The following is a 21,811-nucleotide window of genomic DNA, read 5'->3' on the forward strand; positions in this document are numbered from 1 at the left end:
TGTTAAACTAACCATCAGCGTGTTATATTAGAAACCAAATAAATATATATCATAATATATGTTGACTTTTTTGGGATGACTAAAGTAAGAGACGTTGTGCTTGAAGTCATTGGTTATTCAAAGAATAAACTGAAGACGTGATGCTCTTGGTTCAAACCATCAAAACAACATCTTTTTTTTAATTAAAAAAATTACTTGATACATATACTTCAAGAGCTCAAATTTAACCTGACTAAAATGTATTGGTTTTTAATCATGCATGAGAACTGGGAGTGACCTGTAGCATGGTGGAGAACGCTCTTGAAATCAGTGTGTGTTTGTTTGAATTTCAATCGCTCGGCATTATATAATCCGTACAACTATATCTGACTAATAAGGGAGGGGGGAATTGAAATAATTCAATGTCATGGATCGAAATGATACATAAGTCATCATAATTCAATTCAAAATAATAGTGATTGCACTGAATATATATCTACATTTCAACAGCATTCCAGAGAGAAAATTTTCTATATAGAAACATACTGAACAAATATATTTTCAATCTTATTCGTATAAAATATGTATGCAAGTAAATTTAATATGAGCGTACTTTTTTTGATTTGGTCCTCAAAGCAATCAAAGTGGCTCTTTTTTTCTCCATGTAGATAAGAATTTATTTATATTAATTTAATGCATCATTGAATTGTATTTTTATAGTCGATGTTGATGGGTTACAAAATTATGTCTTTTGATCCTACAAAATAATTTGATGTATGAGGTGATCCATACGTATATATTCATAATAAAGAAATACAATTCTTTAGTGTGGCTTGAATGAAGTTTATAAATGCTTGTACAATAGCTAAGTATTGTTTTCTTCTATTCCCATAATTTTAAATTAATAAAGAGCGCACACTTGATTACAGAAAAATCCTACAATCCAGTTCATAAAATCTTTATAAATTAAGTAAAATGTATCTGTATGTATGCATCTTTGAAGCAAATGAAGGTATTTTTGATCCAAAACATAACAACATAGTCAATGTAGATCTTGCAGTTATTTAAAATGTAGCATAGAGGGTCAATACAGGGAGCATTATATATTGTGATCCTTGATGTATATGTATAACCCTATCATTATCTAAAAAATAGCAATGTAGTTGTATTAATGAAATATTGCAGGTGTGTATTTATTTGAAAAAAAACCTGTTTTTTATTTTTATATACATCATAATTCAAATGCATCTGAAGTATATGTTAAGATTTGAATAAAATATAAACGATCGTAATGTTCTCTCGCAGGCGTTTTCTATGTAGTATTGCGCATCTATAAAGGGAAAATTGTTTCCTTTGTTTCTGTTAGTGAGTAATCAAGGAACCAAAGTACTCACCATTCATAAGATCTAACTACATGTTTTTTCTAGATCGCTTACTAATATTCTTTCATTCTTGAGGAGAGAAAACAAATGAATAGATGTACGTTTTGAGTAGTTACGTGTTCAAGTGCAACAATATGATTTGTTAGGAATTATCGTCTATAAGATATAAAAAATTAAGTTGTCTTTAAGCTTAATTACCCAATGTCGGGTACTACTGCTAAAAAATAGAAAATAAACTATAACTGCAACCATTTTCGAATAATTCATAACATTTTTTTTAGCCAATCAGGGTTAGTATATTTATAAATATATTTATTTATTAATTATTTTAAAATATTGTTAATTATTATTGTACAATCAGATACATACTTAGGTCAGAGTGTTTGTTTTTAGTTCAATATATAAGGAGAAAAACTGCCCTTATAGTGTATAGAGAGTAGCCCATAAAGGGCAGATATCTGCACTTTTTCAAAATGCAAAGTTTAAAAATATAAAAAAAATGCTGTTGATTTTTTTTTTTGATTCCATACAAATCACATTTTTCGTTATTTATACTTATGGGTACCTGCAAGGTTAATAGAAATACAAGGTTTTACCATAACGCCTGTACAACTGATGTTTGACTTCCACCACACTTTTAATATTGACGTCATAGTAGATGAGTGGTTGCGTGTTTTGTCAAATTCTGTTTTTCTTGCCGAGCAGTCGGTACATTATATCAGATTGAAAATTCTAGCTAGCCCGATTATATTATGGTATAACCTTGTATTTCAATTAACCTTAGGTACCCGTGCTTTACAAGCGCTGAAAGGTGCTCATTCGCCATTTTTAAATAAATTCCCCTTACAGGCAATTATAAAATAGTAAGTGCCTTGGCATCTGTGATATTTTACTAATTACTTAAGTATCCCCCCCCCACCCCAAAAAAAAAAAAAAAATATAAATATATAGGTACATCAAAAGTACCTGTCTAGTCTAACTCTCACTATAGTATGACCATCATAATTGAAGATTTGATAAACTATTTATAATGTACTTCTGAAATCTGGTTATAATTTGACATTTTTTATAAGATAATATTTAATAATTTTTTAAGGCTATGAAAGGATTATCATTGATTTTAATCAATTGATTTATTTTACTCATTAATAATTATATATTTAACTGCATTTAAGACATTTATAATCATGTTTTTTTATAATCCTTTTTGAAATCTTTTATTAGTTAAAAAATAACATAATATTTTTGATAATGATTATTATAAGAATAATTTAATTAAATATATAAATATTTTTTTATGTAGTCGTTTTTATGGCGTCTAACTACAATTAACCACCATTTACACTGTTACTAAGCCAATTTTTTATACTTATAAATGTATATTAAATCGGTTTAATTTTAACTTTTTTTCGAATTTCGATTACGAATAGGGAGGAAAAACTGCCTTGGGGTATGAAAATAAGGTGTACAAAATTCAATCACTCTACGATTTCATCTTAACGTGTTCAAAGTTTTTGGAAAAATGATAATTTGCCCTTTTTTTTTTGGCTATATTTTTTGATAAACGCATATATCAGATTTGTTTAAATATACAATTCTTAAATGTTAGTACAGTCTACAGATATTATTTCCTTTAGTTTTTCATAATTTATCCTACAAAAACGACACATTCATATCAATTTTTTGATGACACGCGGATAACAGGTACCAGTTTTAAAGTATTTCAATGAATAGTTTAAATAGTAATTCATTAAAAAAGTGAATATCCTTACATTCACTCCTGAAATTTGAATAGAAAGACAGCAAAATATATAATTTTGGTAAATATCAATTTAATAGCTTGCGACTAATATGTAATTAATTTCATTTATATATTAGTTTTTTTCATCATATCTTCAATAACCTAAAAAATTGAATCATTTACGATAAAGGATGACAAATGATTTATTTATTATTCCTAACTATATTCGTATCAACTTTAAAACAAAAGCAATAAAAAAGTATTACATAATACTAAAAATTTATATTGAGCCTTAGTTTTAAACACAGGCATTTTTTTCTTGATATTAAAGTAGCTTTAACAATTCAATTTCCATTATTGTCTCCATATACACTCTCCGATGATTTTGTAACTAATTTTATCATTCGCTCTACCACATAGTTGTGGATAGTATATTGATATATCGAAAAAGTTTTCATATTTTCCGTTTGATATAATTATTTCTTGTATTCATTGCTGCCTTGCAAACTTGTGATAACTCGTTTTCGCCACTTCTCAGTAGAGAGAAAATTAGAATTTGGACTTATTAATTTACTAATAACTTTTAAACTATATTCACTATAATCACCAATTTTGGGACACTTGTCTAAAACATCAATTTGCTGTTATATACGTTTGCAAAATCTTAATTAATATAACCAGTTTGTTGTCATTATAAATTTATTGAGATATTACAAGTCTACGAAATGTTAATTGAGTTATCACAAATCAACAATTAGTTATATCTTTTTTACTATTTCAACATAATTTTTTCACATGTATTAGATATCATATATTACATACTAATTCAATCATGAAAAAAATTGTCAAAATCAAGTTATCCCAAGTTTACAAAACAGCAACGAATTTGTTTGTCGAGTGTATTGTCATTGGCGCTTCTGTAAGATTTACTTCCTATTCTATCATTTCATAATAATATTACTAATTAAATTGAATAGTTGGAATTCTAAATTTTCTAACCATGTCTGAAACATTATATTTCCTTGCTTGCAATATCCGATGCCACCCAACTTCACGTATTTGGCTTCTGTCATTGGTTATCATAGATATCAAAATGTTTTGAGGATGACAAAAGTAGCCACTTTGTTATATAATTGGCTTGACATTTTTTGGATTAGAGGACACAAATTTCTTTGCAATTATTTGTATCCGTTTATAACAGATAGTTTACTTTTTATTTTCAACCACATCAGACCATTTACATTCATTATAAAAATAACAATTTATTTCATGTTTTCAGATGGATTTTTGTAGAAACATAAAACCTTAAAATGTTATGGTAATCCACCTAGAATGTGACATTTTCCCAGGATTTCTATTAGAAAGTTAGTTGCTACAAGTACCTACAGATACTGATTTGGAAATATCTAATATGTATTGTTGGTTAATATTGAAGTTATGAATATTAGGGGAAGTTACTTAAAAATTTGAAATGGATAGGTTTGTATTGTACAATTTTAAAATTTTGAACTTGTCCATGATATTTCCCTAATTCTCCACTTAAACCTGTGGGTCCGAAGGTTTTACCATCCAAAGTTGTAAAGAGGGGGCTTAGCAGAAGCACATTTTGATCTAAAAGGGAAATCACCCATTGAAAAAGCCTTCCACAAATTATTTCTAGGTAAGAAATAATCCCATTATTGAACCCAATGTCCATCACACCCGACTCCCTGTAAGTCTTTTATAATGACATCTTCATTTTTTAGAAGACTAATAATGGAAGAACTAATATTTAATGCAGATACAAGATATCCTAGATAGTCAGATCCAGGTTCTTTTAAAATCTATATGTGTTTCTGAGTAATTACTTTCAATATTTTGGCATCAATCGAAGTTAATGCTGTATCTTTCTGTCTGTCAAAATAGATTGTGCTAATAAAGGGTGATTCAACACGAGTGGTTTTTTCCAGTAGGGATTTTTTGACAGGCATGCGCGAATTCTGTCAAATTCATACGTCATTTTTACTCACTATTGTTTTACAATTCATCATGGAAAGATATACACCACAACAACGTGTAAAAATTGTTCAATTGTACTATAAAAATCAGCGTTCTGTAAAAGAAGTTTTTCGCAAATTACACCCAACTTATGGTCCACATAATCGACCTTCAGAATCCACAATTCGCAGAATAATCGAAAAATTTGAAGGGGCAGCAACATGTTGGGATGTCCCGTGGTCTGGTAGGCCACGTACAGCTCGCAGCGTAGAAAATATTGCAACCGTAGCCGAAGATCGTGAAGAATCGATTCACTACCTTTAACATACTTTTTGGTACCTCAAATTGAAGCACATGGTCTCCACGATATTTGGTTCCAACAAAACGGTGCCACTTGCCACACAGCGCGCGTAACAATGGACTTATTGGGACATAATTTTGGTGAACAATTAATTTCACGTTTTGGCCCGGTGAATTAACCACCAAGATCGTGTGATATCACACATTTGGACTATTTTCTTTGGGTTTACGTAAAAGCAAAAGTCTATGTGGATAAATTAGCGATAATTGAAGCATTGGGAGCAAATGTTGAGCGAATTATTCTTGAGATTCCGGTCACAATGATCGAACGCGTCATTGAAGAATGGACCAGTTAAAGGCCAGTTGCGGCCAAAATATGAAGGGGATTATTTTATAGAAATAATTGTAAAGGATTGTTTTTTCGGTTCATAATAAAGTGTTGACCATAATATAACATTTTATGTGTTTTATTTCTACAATCCAAAAACCGCTCGTTTTGAATCACCTTTTAGTTTTATGTAGATTTGAGTTCATGTGAGCTTCCCAGTTTTTAAATCTTTGTATGTAAACCTTTTGACGATCAATCATGTATATTTTGTTTTGATGATCAATTATTCCAAAATCTTGAAGTGCTGTAATAGCAACCATAGGCGTGGCACGATTAAAAATTACTGTTTGCTCACAAATGTCGCTTACAGCTGCTAGGTTTTTGTTGAATTATTATTTATATGTTTGGCAAACTTTCTTGATAATCAGACGTGCCTGCACTTGTACAACTTGAGGTTTTCGAATACTCATACATAAGATGAGTTGGCTCAATGTTCTTTTTAACTAAATTATATTCTTTATCTAATAATTTGTGACTTTTTTTCTATTTTGAATCCATCAGTAAAATTTTTTAACCACTCCACAAATACACATTAATCTAAGTCCATGTTCATTTACTATAAAACTCCTTTCTTCTTCTGGTACTTTCATTCTTTTTTCAAATTCACATTTTTCGAAACCATTATATTGGTTTAAAATATTTTTGAATAGTATTCACTTTTTTTGATAGTAAGCCGAATTTCTTCTGTCCTTACTCACTTTAGGTAGGCTTTGATATTGATCATGGAGGTTGTCAATCTTTTAAAGTATTCTTGCTTCAGAGACGATAGATGAAAATAATTTATATATGCCGGTAAGTTTCAAAATAAGTGTTTTAGAAATGAGTTTACGTGACGGATCCTTCGAAGTTGTCTTTAGTTGTATTCGATACCATAAATAACTTCTTAATATGTCCCCGATGGTTGGAAATACATTTGATGGCAATTCTTCCAGCTGACCTGCAAGTGGACAATTAGTTTTGCCCCTTGTAAGGTGATGTTTTTTTATGATATTGTAACAATTGACAATATACATTAACTGAAGCTCAGTTTAGAGTTGAGAATAAACGTATATATCCTGCTTTCTTTGTGAGATCAATCAAACCCCAAACAAAGGAACAAATAGAAACGGTATTCCTTGCTTATATATATAATGAGTATTTAAATCAATTTTTCTTTTTCAAAATCAGTTGGGTGCTTTTATAATTTTTTAGTTTATTAAAGAAATGAGGAAAACTCATATTTATATAAAATTTATTACAGATTAGGTGCAAGTCATTAAATAGATATTTACCAAAATTAAATATTTTCCTATCTTTTTATTCAAATTATACGAGTGAATGTAAGTAAATGAACTTTTCAATAAATTACTATTTAAATTATTCATAGAAATGTATTAAAACAGGTGTGCGTCATACGCGAGTCATCTAAAAAATTGACATGTATTTTCCCTTTTTACAGGATAAACTATCATTTTTTGAAAAAATTAAAGAAATAGGATAAGAAGTCTACAAACTCAACTAACATCTAACAACTGTATATTTTAAAAAATTGTTATATGTGTTCATCAAAAAATAGCCAAAATAAGGGATACTTATCATTTTTTTTTTTTTTTAATTTGAACAAAATGTGCCACCTGAAGATGAAATCGTAGATCGATTAAATTTTGTGCACCTTATTATCATTTCCCAAGGCAACTTTTCCGCTCCATTTGTAATCGAAAATCAAAAAAAGTTGGAAATCAAACCCATGTCTAATGTACATATTGATATGTCCCACATTGTAGGTTTGTATATTACAAAAGGAAACAGAAGTAATAAAAAAACTTAGCTATAATAAAGTTAGAACATCATGATATATATGTAATAATACAACAAGGAGAGAATACAAAAAGCTATAATGACTTCATACCAATGCAGCATCATATAAAATTATTTGACGCAAAAGAGTATAGTATCTTATATTTCTTTATTTTATGTGTTTGCTTCTTGATTTGAAACATATGAATTCATGTTTCAAGAGATTTCTTTCCCAAATATAATACGCATCAAATCAATTTCAAGAAATATAACTTATTGTTGAATGATGCACAATACTTAGTACATGCATAGATGGTCCTTCAAGAATTGATTCTGTTCAATTCCTTGAATAAATAAATATATGTATTTTGATTTGAATGCTCTCTTGAGAAATCAATTATTTTCATACATTATGAGACTTACTAGATATTAGGCAAAATCTAGTAGATTTTACATATGTGTAATACTTTGAATACAAACAACATTTCTGCCAGTAAAGACTTTGTAAGGCAAATATGAGTAAAATATCGCTACTAAGAATATATTTGCACTTACTCGTTGGTGATTATGTCTTATTTTCTAACAGCTCGCTGGTTCTGAAGGAAACTTTTTGATTTATATTTCAGAATCTCTACATTTCCTCATGGAACTTTAGATATGTGGAATAAACCTGGCATTTTCTTTTTTTTGTCCCACATGAGTCAATTTTTCAATTATGTGTACAATAATGAATAAGAGTATAATAAGGACTTTAAAATTTCTCAGCTCTCAATATATAAATTTTAGCAAATATTGAGTTCCTAACATATTTTTATTACATATTTTAATCTTGACAAAAATTTTAAACAAAAAACTCATTACTATACACAGATTTTGTTTTATTTCCAAATAATTATCATCGACCAATGTATCTACATATATATTTTGCAATAAGAGCTTTAAGTGAATAAAGTATATGTAAAAAGGTATCTATGACTTAAGGGGGAGAAAAAATACGTTGATGGACTTCAATTTGCTTATAATTCTATGCTTTCTTATTTTAGAAAAAGAGAATTTGCAAACTTGTTTTTTAATACAAGGCATTTAGCAATTTTAATTCGACCCCCCTTCTTAAGAAAGTGTACACAATCCCCTACAATGAACCCTTGAGAAAAATATACAAACATGACGTTATTGGAGCTTTTAACCTCTTACTTTATTAAAAAATTGGTTTACTTATCGTAAATTATCCACTACCCAGGAAGTTGGAAGTAAATTTAAAAAGACAAATGTGGAAAATCCTCTTTTTTCAGTATAATTATTTATTGTAGGAATTTCCTCTTTTAGTTATAATATATAGGAGCATTCTTTCGGTTTCAGATAACTCTTTCGTCTGCATGATCCAAACTGTCGCCTTTTTGACATTTTGTAGCAATATAGACTGTCAAAAAGCTAATGCTGTCCCTACAAAGGAGAAATACATTTGAGGAGTTTTAAATATTGTATAACTGTACGTGAGTGCTTTAAAATACCTAGAACTTTATATATTATTTCTATTATGCGTGTTTCTTTTTGTATTTATTATCAATGATGTTGTTCATTTAGAGAACAAAATATAAAGAACGTATATGTATAAATAAACATTCTAGTTTGATTTTAATTATCTTAAGCAAAGTCAGACATCTTAAAAAGTTGCTATATATAATGTTATTAATCAATCTATTTTCAGCAGAACTTTCCCTCTAAAAAAATAAATATATTTGTATACAAATAAACAAAACAAAGCCACAAAATAGGTAAAGATTTCATATAAAAGAATGAACATTAGTTTCTTAATATTTTAAATAAAGAGACAAAGCATTCATTAATCTGTAGATCCAGAATATCTTTTAAATTTCTTATAATTCTGTATTAAACGGCGCAAAAATTTTAAGTTTATATATGACAATGAGTGATAGTAGTGTTATGAGCATCATTTGTTTAATCCTCCGTCAGTGAGCTGGGATATCATACACCCGATATTTATAAAAATGCTTCTTATTCCTTTGAATCTACAATTTATCAACTATACTTTTCAGTATGCTTCTGAGACATTAAATCCGATGAAATGCAAATTTTTATTTTCTTGATAATGCCCCATTTAACATTTTTTCGTAGGCTTGCAAATTTTTAATCGGAGGTCAGTTAATTAAATTAAAGGCTTTGCCTTTGTTTTTCTTTTGAATTCGAGGACTTTTCTTCTTTTTTTAAAGAAAGGAATGAGGCGTACAAGAGTATTCACGAAAATGTCATATTATGGCAATCATTTTTATGTAATACCCGCAAAACCTCATTAAAAAATATTGGGTACTAAATTAATTTTCAAAAGTTGGGTAATGTAATAAATATTTCACAATTTTATTATAAGAATAAAAAAATTATATCTTGTTAAAACATCAACCACATGTTATTAAGATGATTTTTAAAACAAATTATTTTTTTAAAATTTTATTTTTACTTGTATTTTAATCACTTTAAATGATATTATTGACTCAAAATGGATAGAATTTATACAAAATTTAAATGATACAATCCTTATAATCGTTTTACTATTTTTTATGTAATTTAATTCGTTTTATTTTTGGGATTAATTCTTTTACCCAGTTTTTACTGACAGCATTATAAAAATGATGTTCTCTAATGGAATATTAATATTGAAAAGAGCAGGAAGAGTTGCATTCATTAATTAAAACAGATTCATTCTAAGCTAAAATTGTTTGAATAACTAAAAAATTATATGAATTGAATAATGTACTCGTAGTCCCCCTCGAAGAAGACTTCAAATCTACGCTTTTTTACCTTAAAAAATATTTATAAATACATTGTTTATTCATAATTTTTGGTCATTTCTCTTTTTTACAAGATTAAAATGGTCGTTTTCTTTCAATATATTGTCAATTAAGGTTATGTATTCAACTATTTCATTAAATATATGCAACATATGCCTTGATAAAGAAAGTGTATTTATGATTAATTAAGGTAATGTTGTATAAAAATATCAAACTATCATATTATAATAAATCAAGTACATATCCCTGAATAATTAATACGTTTATCCAGTATCTTACTTATATTATGATAAAGAGGAATGCATATATAATATGTAAAATTTATATACAAATACCTAGATTATTCTATGAACCAAAAATTGGTGGTCATTTGTATCCTTGAAACATCAGATAAAAAAAAACATATGCCAAAATTAGAACAGAAATAAGTAAAACTTGAACTTGTGACTACTAAGGAAAACAAAAAGTTTTCAAGGACTTTTGTTTAATGAACAATAACTCATTATCTGATGACACAAAAAAAAATACGAAGGGTCCTATTTTTATTGACAACTTTTTTTTTCTCCATAAGTTTTTCAATTATATCTATAAAAATATTTTTGTACAACATCATTATCAGTCTTTTTTATAGAACATGATATACATACTTAATGTTATAAATTAGAAGACCTGTCGGTATGATTAAAAATACCAAACGAAAAATGACAAAGTAACCCATGACAATTTAAAGAATATTTTGGAGAATAGAAGCTAAACTGTTATAATGCTATATAATATTTGCTTCAAGCAACTCAAAGAAGGGAAGAAACACAAATCTTACACTTTATCTAGCAAGAACATAGGCAAGATTTACTCAGATATTGATCCTTAATTCTACTCTGAGTCTAACTAGGACTTGCACTTATATCTTTCCAACAAATCCTCAGCATTACTCTCTATCACTCGTGGTTACACTCCATATTTTAAATGGTATCTCCTCAAGAATTAAAGAATAGCGTAACACCTTTGAAATAAATAAAAAAGACAAAAAACAATATTCGGATTACCAGCTAATAAAAAAATCCAACGCAAAGTTTTGTTTATATTTTCTACAACTCAATACATATGAAGAGTTTTCAATCCAAATAATTTTTTTTTTTAATTAATAAATTAAATCTCTTTAATTAAGAATTATTTTTACAATATACTATATTGTTTACTATTAATTCATTAATTTCAATTTCGAATTGTCGATATTCCAAAAATGAGTAAATAGTATATTTAGTATTTATATTAATTAATTTCTCTGATATTGAAAAAAAAAAATTGATTAAATAATGAAAACCAATTAATATTGGTTCTCCCCACGTTAAAAAGTGCATACTCATATAAACATTACAATTTCATTAATTTTGTGCAACTGATTACATAATATATATAAGCTCACTGATTTGTAACTTTGCTTACTCGATTTTTTAATTGTCAAAATGTTCTTCTTCATTTCTAGAATGCCACTATTGGACTTATTCTGTTGTTATGTATACCTATGTCTCATTACGTAACTTGTTATTATAACATTAGACTCTTGAATTACCAATTACTTATTTTTATCATTATTTTGATTTGTTAAAATTACACTTTTATCACGGTGTATGTATTTCAAATAATAGAATTGTAGCCCCTTCAATAATTAAACATATAAAATTTTTATGAATTAGCAATATTCATTAAAAATATAGCATTATACTCTTAAGACTCTAGAGATAAAGTTATAATCAAATAATTGACCTATTCTGATAAAAAAATACTTCCAATTCTTTATTAAAAATGATTAATTTTTTTCTTCATTGTAACCTGTACAAACTATTTATAAAAGTAATAATTTAGGCAAAATCCAAATTTATAAACAGATATATACCAACGTACATGCTTTTTTATTGGACTCTGAAGTTATCGAATAAATCTAACGATAAGTGCAACCAATTGTTATTGTGGAATTATTGACAACAAAGAAATAAAATTTGATGTTAATAATGTGTTTGACCTCCAGACGGGCATTACAAAAATACTCTTAATGTTCTGAAATTCTTGCGTGGGAACTGGAAATAGCCTCTTAGGGTGGAGATACTCTTAAATCAGGTGGCTTAATACACAAATTACAAGTATAGTATTAAGTATACAAAAAATTGACAATAAACTATAAAATCATTACATTTTATTGGTCAATGAAAAATAATAAATACCATGTATAATTAACATAACAAGACCTAAAGAGTAGATATAATCCTTTATTCAAGTCATTTTCTACTTCTAGGCAACATTCCACAATCAATTTATTATTAACAATAATGCAATAATATATTTATATTATTATTATCCGCTAACACAATAAATATATATTATTAATATCATGATGATTTAGTTTATCTTTATAAATATTTCATCTTTAACACTAAAAGTGTATTAAATAAATATTTAAATTTAATTTAATTTCTAAATTTCACATTTAAATAATTTAAAAGGGCTTTTCAAATGTATTTCTTAAGAATTCAAACTCTTTAACACGAAATTAAAAGAAATTAATGAAGCTATTTATTTGAATGTGTAATTTTGTCTTATTAAAATTTAGCAATTAGGCAAGTCAAAATAAATACGATATGAAAAATGCCATGAAAAGTAAAAAGAAAATATTATTCATAGTAAAAATAAACGTTTGCAAGAAGCCTTCTTTTGTATATTAAAAACTAAAGCCACAAAAATTACATTAAAATTGTATGTATAATATATTGTAGATTATTGTGAACAAAATCAAATTAATTTTTTTCAACTTTATTTCTAGATATTGGGTAAAAACTGACTTTGAGGGATTAAAATTATTTTCGGGGGAAATGTTGGTTTTGTAATAGCATTTACCATGTTTTTATTTTTTAAACATCAAATCACTACCAATAATTTTATAAATGCTCAAAACTCACACATTGAAAGGAAGTTGTGTCTCTGATCTATAAAATAAATATAATTAAATCCTAATCAGCTACAATAAATGGAAGTTTATATCTGAATACCTTAAAATTAGATTATTTTTCAATAAATTTTATTAAATCTAATTTGGCGTGGCGACATTAGATGGGTCGTAAATGGAATTATATAATATCTAAATAGATATTCAAACAGATGTCGGTATAAAGTATAAAAATTTAGTGTGCCTGAGTCAAAACAAATCTGGATAATTGAGCCAAAAACAAAAAAACTAGTAACTGTCTTGATCATAAGCGTTTTAATATAGTAAAAAATCCTGATACAACAATACCTAAGGTTAGAAAGTAACTTGATTAGATAGAGGGGTTGAGTAACCATTTACAATTAATAAACGGTTTATTTTTAAAACTTGTTTTAGTTACTCTAAGATAACTAACAAATAATAACTCAAAGATCATTAATGGTAAATATAACATATATGTATGTTACATATTTAGCATGTGGCCAGACACATTGATAGCTGTCATCAAATGCTTGTAACTTTTAACAAAAAAACAGATGTTAGTTTATTTAATGTACACACATTTCTCTGATACAAAAGATTTTCCTAATTGAAGGTATTGCTCAATTTCATTTTCTATGGAAGAAAATGCTCATTATTAACAGAAAAAAAATTGACACCAAGATAAATTGCCTCATCGCAATTTATCTTCGCTTTATATCCATACCTTAGTTCACCACCATAAGTGTTACATTATAAATATACATTGTTCTATGTCAGAACCAAGGTTCATTTTATTCGGAAATAACTTTGAAAAAGTAAATTTGCTAACTATTCTATCGAACTTAATCTGTGTAGCTTCGATTTACTCTCGCTAACTACACAAGGAAATATACGTTGGGTATTTGGACTTAAAAGACAATTCCGATGGAGTAATTGTAAAATTAAAGTATTTCCTTATGTAAAATCTGTGTAATTCTATCTGACTATTTAAATGAATAAATAAAAAATCTATTGATATATAACTTTAACATATCCGCTTAAAATATGTTGAAATAAGAAAATATCCATGTTTTTTTTAAAGGGATTTTCAAAGACCCCTGGAAGATAACGGAAGTCTTATCCTCGACCCCTCTCTTCCACGGTTAAAAACGACTGTCATAGAAGAAAGAAGATAGGGGAGAGGCTAAACAGATCAGATTTCATCTTTATCAAAATATATAGCCAACACTCCTATAAAATATTAACGGAAGGAAAATAAAATTTGTAGAGATTTATCACAGATTTCTTTGGTCGTCATTTTTTCATTTTCCCCGAATATCCTCGACATCTCTTAAAGATAACTAGAGAGTACAAACAAGAAGGGAGTTTTTTTTTATTTTCACCTTAAAACTTAATAATGCCATTTTTTTATAAAAACAACAATAATTGTGCTACTTAGGACTTCAAGTGAAGGAATACCCATTTTATTTTTAAGCCCAAAAAATAAGTAGCAAGATAACTTTATGTTATAATATATTTATGAGGGCAAAATTACCCTGGGAAAAAATTTCTATTGTCCGATCACCTTTTTTTATCTATGTGTAGGGAATGATGGTATTTATTGAGACTAAAAGGGTATGTGACAATTATAAAACATTGAGGTATACCCCAATAAAGCCATAAGTACATAACACATATACGTATATACATTCCAGATTATTCGGTTAGAACAATTATTACATGAATGTAGAGTTTACATATATACTTAAATGATTTATGTGAATGTCCAGTGCTGTATTTATTACTAAAGATTTTTTTATATGTTTTCACATAATTATGTGCTATAATAGCCTATATATAGTCAATAAATTATTACTCAAAGTAGTTGTAGTGAAATATCGTTTTTAGTCAATTGGAAAATGAAAAAAAAAGTAAACTCTACTCATAAAATGTGTGTTTTTAAAAAGAAAATATGGATAGAAAGAAGGAGGAAATCTTATAAGGATTTAGTTAAGTGTTATAAACTTCAGAAAAATAATTTATTGATTTATAGAAGTATCATTTATGATACGAAGCTTTAAAAAAGTAATTGTTTTTTTATAAAATAACCCTTTTTTTAATTCATTGGAAAAGTGAAAAATATGCCACACTTGTTTTTTAATATAGAGTTTTTATTTTTAAGATATACGACAAAAAAAGAAAGAAAGAAAGAGACTCAGAGCCAAATAAGTGGACTGAGCTTTTCAATAAATATTCATAAATTAATGTTTTATTAATATAATAATGATAGAGAAAGGATCAGTGATGTAACCTGATCCCTTGGTAGATATTCAACATTTCTCGATACGAAGAGCTAAGCCGAAATGTCTTCAGCTGTTTTTATCCTTTTAACTTTAACTAAGCCTTCACACACTTGAATAAAGGCTTTAGACATCCAATCTGCTGCCTCCGTCTCATTCTCGAGTGCAATTATATATGCTTTCTTGATTTGCTCGTCTTTAAAAAAAATAAAATAAAGGTTTTTCTGTGTCTGAATGTGCACCATTCAACTCTACGGCTTGAGTAAATTCATGACAAAAAGTTAAATAAGGGGATGGAGATGTCATTCAAACTATACCAAATTGAGAGCCTCTTAAGTAGAGCTCTTCCTTGACGCGAGCGGAGACGTATTTTCTTCTGAAAAATGATTTTGTAATGAAGTATGTGCTATATTAGACAAACTAAATAAAACCTTTCATCAACTCTATTGGCTAAAGAATAAGTCTGAGGCATACAAAAATGTCATTATAGTTCCATTGATTACGTTTTCTTCATGTTCCATAAAATATGAGATAACATTTTGCAATATATTCTTGAAAAATTCAACTTAAATCTATTTATTATATTTTCCAGATCAAATAAAGGATAAAACGATAATTTGAGGGATCCATTGACCATAATTTTCTTTCTTGGAGAGTTCTACAAGAGTTTACATATTTGAATTAATAATTTTCACTGATTATCGTTGACGGATACATTGTAAAACTCTCAACTTTTTTCTTTATATACCATACATATATCCCTTTAACAATTTCTCATAGGGTGAGCGCACCACCGTTTAAAAGCTCCAAGAAGAAAAAAAGAAACAGAACGACATTCCCCTCTGCGTTTTACAAATAACTTTCGTCAGTATTTTTCATGAAATTCTTATGTAAAGAAACAGCTTTTTTCTCTCTCTCCTCTTTTCATTCTATACTATAATTTTGATTCTAACGTTCAACACAGTTCAATCCATTCAACTAGATAAACGATACTATAGGTGTGCTGCTTTGCAAATTATACTTAAAAACTTTTTTAAAGCCTATTGAAGAAGACAAGTGTCAAAAAAATAAGTGTAAAAAGAATACCAAAAACATTTTATGAATTGGCTTAGGGGTAAGTTGAATATAAAAATACAAATTTATTTATCTTATTATTATAGAATGTCATTTCATTGAAAAATTAGTAAATTTCAAATGTTTCTTATAAGTAAATTTATGTTAATTTTGATTATATAATGTATTTAACATATTTTTTTAACAATTTCATTTTCTTTTGATTAAATAAAAATGATTTGCATATTTGATATAGACCTTCAATATTGAAATTTTCAATTATTATTTATGAAACAGATGTAAATTTATAGTTCTTTATTCTTTAAGACCCAATATTATTTATTGGCACGTGCAAATATTTTCGGGGACCATTTTTTTGGTATTTTCCCCCATTTCAATTATGACAAATGTAATAGCTATCATTGAATTTATTTTATGTCTTCACCAATACATACTTTACAGCTTAATTTATAATATACTTACTGTCACAGCAATATTTCTCATTACCAATGTATGTTTTTTTCTAGAGAATTTTCTTTCATACAAAAAGTTTTACTTATATCATTTTTTTTTCTTTTTAAAAGATATTAAAGGGTGATATTCATGTTGCGTAATATTTGCATTCAACCATTGAATCTACTTTACAAAATTACATAAACTATGTCTTCCTAATTAATAATTCAAGAAACGTTATTTTATTCATATTTGTATTGATTAATAATATAAAAATATGTATCAGAAAAGAAATTTTATCAATTTGTATTTATATATATATATATAATGATTATCATTTAAACATATGTTTAATCTTATATGATGAATTTGTATCTGTTCATGTAGATAATGAATTAATTGTACATTTCGTGACCAAATAGTTTCTCATTTGATAAAATGATGGTGGGAGGGATCATAAAAATATCAGTAATATCTCTTCTGTTTTAATTATTTATTTGAAAAGGATAAAATATATAATCAATACATATATTATATCACAAAAAGCTGAAGACATTGAATCTCAAAACATATAATTTTACCAAACCCTGAATGTCATAACTAAAGTAACTTCATTGTTATTTTCAAAAAATGGTACTCAGTGTACTTTTGTATCAATACTGTGAAGAGAAGCATCTACTAATCAACCATAAATGTTATTTTTAGAGTAATATCCTGATACGTATTATTTCACTGAAATTATAACTAAACTTGATTTGTTAACAAAGAATTGCTTAATCAAATCACTTTCAAACTAATGAGTATAAATCCCTACAAATATTCAAAAGCTTACTATGTATGGCGCATAAACTTAAATGCTGTTTTAAGGGAGAGTAAAGTTTGAAATCCCATGACTTAAATCATTAATAAAAAAAATACTATACATTCTTTAGAATACACAAAAGTTTGTACAAAACTATTATATTTACAGGGTTCTTTAAAACCCATCCAAATAAACAATGATTTACTTCTCATAGAGTATGAAAATAATATTTTTTTGTTTGTGTAGATATAGTAGAATAAATAACTACCTAGACTGTATATGGTTTTTCAGCAAATTTCATCCAAATTGGACCAAATCAAGTCTTACAATATTATAAATAATTAAATCAAATTAAATTAATGTGTTCATACAATAAATAGAAGAAAACAGAAAAATAACTTGATGAAAATGTGATCTTTTAAAAAAATAAAGCAAACCTTATCCAGATCCTTTCTTATAATTCAATAAAATAAATAATAAACTTTTCACTCTATGAGCATATTTTAATTTAAAAAAATATGGACTTCTCGTAGAATAATTTGTATTTCTTTTAATTTTGTTTCAAATATATATATTATAATAATTTTGCAATAATTTATATTAAAATATCTATTTGATTCAATTTTATAGATTTTTTTTTGCTCCACTGTACATTTGATTATAATGATATATTAAATTTTAACTGTTGTAATCTCCATAGTATGACAAAACAACTATCGAAACTAAAAAGAATATTGTGTTTTTCTAATTAATAAATTAATTAGCTTTAACATGGAATGAATACTCAAGGACATATTCATCCCTATATTTTAAATATACAGTAGTATTTGAAAGTTTACCTACTGATAAAGATTTTTATAGAATTAAGGTCTGGAGACTGGCTATGTTACTCCATGAACTTAATGTTCTTCTTCTTGAGCAACTCCTTTGTGGGCATGAACAAATGTTTAGGTTCATTCTCTTTCTAAAGGAGCCAATTTCAGTTCCCCTGCTCGGGGAAGGGGGGTTTGTTCCCCATGACATCCATAATACATGACCCGTTAGAGCCGTATTTTTTCCTTATCAGAGAAACACTCCCAAAGCAATATGTTTCTACCCCCATGCTTGATGGTGATATAATAAATAATATTTGATTTCATATTGATGTTTTTGTCTTCCATTAATAATGATTGGGTTACAATTGACAGATCTCTACTTCTTTAGATTGTTTCAATCCATTTCTCAAAAGAGGAATTTTGACTTTTCTATTCGAATGCGTTATATTTGGGCGATTAAACTCGTGAGGTTTCTTTACTCTGTAAATTCAATCAAACCAATCCTCGGATGTGTATGCTTCTTCCAAATAAGTCAATACATAATTTATATTCCCAATGATGGGAATATCACGTTTTAGTACAGTTCGACTTATAGAATCTCACAATATAAACAGGAAGGTGTGATACTCATCTGAATACACGAGATGGTTTAGAATCATAACACAAATCATCTACGAATAAATATAGATTTGTAATTTGTCATTAGCCCGTATGATTTACGGATAATTCCAATAAATAAAAACTTAGATAAAATATAAATAACTACTTAAATGATTATAAAATATTTTTGAGATAGTCAAAAAAAAAAGGCTCTATTAAATTCATAACGATCAAATCGTTTTTACTTGAGTAAAAAAAGTATTAAATATACACTTTTCTATATAATCGAAGGGAGAGCAAAAATAGTTGCAACTCTTTAAGTTTTATTTTTCAAGTCGGTGGGACATCTATATATTTTGTTTTTATTTCAACCAGTGGCCATAGTAAAAGTCTATAATGGTCAACTTACATATAGTTAGTACAAGAATAATCATTAAAATATTAAGTTTCATTATAGTAGTACATATGAAGTAAGAATATTAAGATTTAAAAATGTAAAAGCAAAAAAAATCTTAAATATATAGATATTACGCCTTGGACAGAACGCTAAATCCATAGTTCGGTACAAACCGCAGAACACCTTTTCACAGTACGTGGCTCCATGTAGTATAATAGTAATTTGTTTTTTAATGGAATTAATGTACTTGTTTAAGTTTTTTTTTTAATAATTTATTTTCTGTACAAATGAACTACTCCTCAATTTACATAACTTCTCAAAATAAAAAATATACACGGTTTTTAGGTTACTGAAATTCATATATTGTATGTTTTTGCAAATAGATGATCTTGTCTACATTTTCTATTAATTCCGCTTGGAAGTATTTCATCATTTTGTAAGTAATTAACTTTTTTTGTATATAAAAATATGGAAATTATTTAATAAATGATGCCATGGATTATATTCTTATTTCACTATTTAGATCTATTAATTAGAAATTAAAAATAACTAAAATTGTATAATATATCAAAATATTTAATATGCGATTATATATATATACGAACTGCAACATACCGAGAGTAAAAACGTACCGAACTGTGGTACAACCCCAAACTATACCAGCCCTATATTATCAATATATACATATATGTCATATAAAAATGAATAACCTAGAAACCGCCTCAGGTCAGCTTCACTTCTATGACGAAAGCAGAAAGGGATGGAATTCCAGAGACTAGCCGATCTACAATAAAACCTATGCTGAAAAGGATTTAATTTGAGTTTAAGAGGTAGATGGTGTTATGAGCCGAGAGTGTCGTTCCGTGGAAGAAGTAACTTTTGTGTAGTATCCCGGTGGGGAAAATTTAGGTATATCTTTTTGTTGAAAATTCTATAAACTCTTATTACATATTTAATAGCAACATAGAATTGGTATAGTAGTGATTATGTTAAGTCTTTTAATTTTGTAGATTTGGAAGTTGACTTTGGAGATCTCTCTAACTGAACAACAGCTGAGATCTTCAAAGCCACACCGCTTAAGTTTTTTTTAACCCTTTAAACAATCTATACGAGAGATAAGATTGCAATTTGTCAAGGCAATTTCACTTTTACTATGATCATCAAGCCACGTTTCTGTTTTGTAGATGATTGCTGCCTTATAATTTTCAATACTACACTTTAAATCTTCAAATATATCTAAAATACTTCTTATGTTTAAATATAAAATACTTAATTTTTTTTGGGACAATCCCCAAAATCCCTTACTTTTGTATTAGTTGAAAAAGATAGAGCATTATTTTTTTAAGCATGTTATTAATTGTATTTATAAAATATTTATATGTCCAATTGCAAAATAAAAATAATATCAGTAGTAAGTTAGAAATTAAGAAAATTAGACAAAATAACAATTTGTGTGGTATAAGTATCTAAAATTTACAATGTACTGAATTATTTCTTATAATTCAGTGAAATCACACATTCACAATTGCTATAGCCCTATTTTGACTATATGAATTAGTCTAAAGCAACGTCTTTTGCTATAATTCCTTTTGTACTGAACCTTACAATATCTTAAATATATTCTAAAATACTTAGTTTAGAATTTTAATGAACAATATCCAATGATAACAAAATAATCTATTATTGAATCAATAGTCATTAATGAAAGCAAAAATAATTTCATAAGCACAGTTTTTCAAAAAGAAAAAATACTTTTACCCTTCAAAATCAGTTTTGATTTAATATCTTACAGTCAATTTGACAAAAAAATCTACATTTATCAATATTCTTTTTGTTCAAGAATTGGATTTTTTTTAGATAAAAAACTTCAAGTTTGTAATTAGAAACGATTAGTATTATCTTTTTTTTTTTGAAAATATGTCCATTCTTTGATAAACTTCGGGATTTTAACATCTCTCTCTTTCTGTGAATGGAAATTGGTTCAATTAATTTTTTTAATACATTATATACAATATACAAATATAATTTAATGTCTTTCCCTGCACTAATGATATACTAAATGTATATCACTTTAGCTGTATTACTTGTAACAAACAGTTG

At 27.2% G+C, this 21,811-nt stretch overlaps 1 protein-coding gene and 1 long non-coding RNA gene across 3 annotated transcripts in view; one reads left to right on the forward strand and one right to left on the reverse strand.

Annotated features, from left to right (window-relative positions):
- Positions 1–21,811, reverse strand: part of LOC139905189 (uncharacterized) — a 234,066-nt gene that overhangs the window by 103,560 nt on the left and 108,695 nt on the right. The gene's annotated exons all lie outside the window — the stretch shown is intronic.
- The window catches only part of LOC121116750 (zwei Ig domain protein zig-8), a 79,350-nt gene continuing 73,974 nt past the window's right edge, over positions 16,436–21,811 (forward strand). Inside the window, exon 1 of one of the 2 annotated variants that reach the window (XM_071887762.1) lies at positions 16,436–16,705. Coding sequence is in view for 1 of the 2 variants with exons in the window: in XM_071887763.1 (XP_071743864.1) it covers positions 16,690–16,705 (16 nt within the window). In the remaining variant the exon portion in view is untranslated. The remainder of the gene's footprint in view (positions 16,706–21,811) is intronic. The other variant, XM_071887763.1, reaches the window with a different exon arrangement.

This window comes from Lepeophtheirus salmonis, chromosome 4, assembly GCF_016086655.4.
Source record: "Lepeophtheirus salmonis chromosome 4, UVic_Lsal_1.4, whole genome shotgun sequence".
NCBI classification, from domain to species: domain Eukaryota; kingdom Metazoa; phylum Arthropoda; class Copepoda; order Siphonostomatoida; family Caligidae; genus Lepeophtheirus; species Lepeophtheirus salmonis.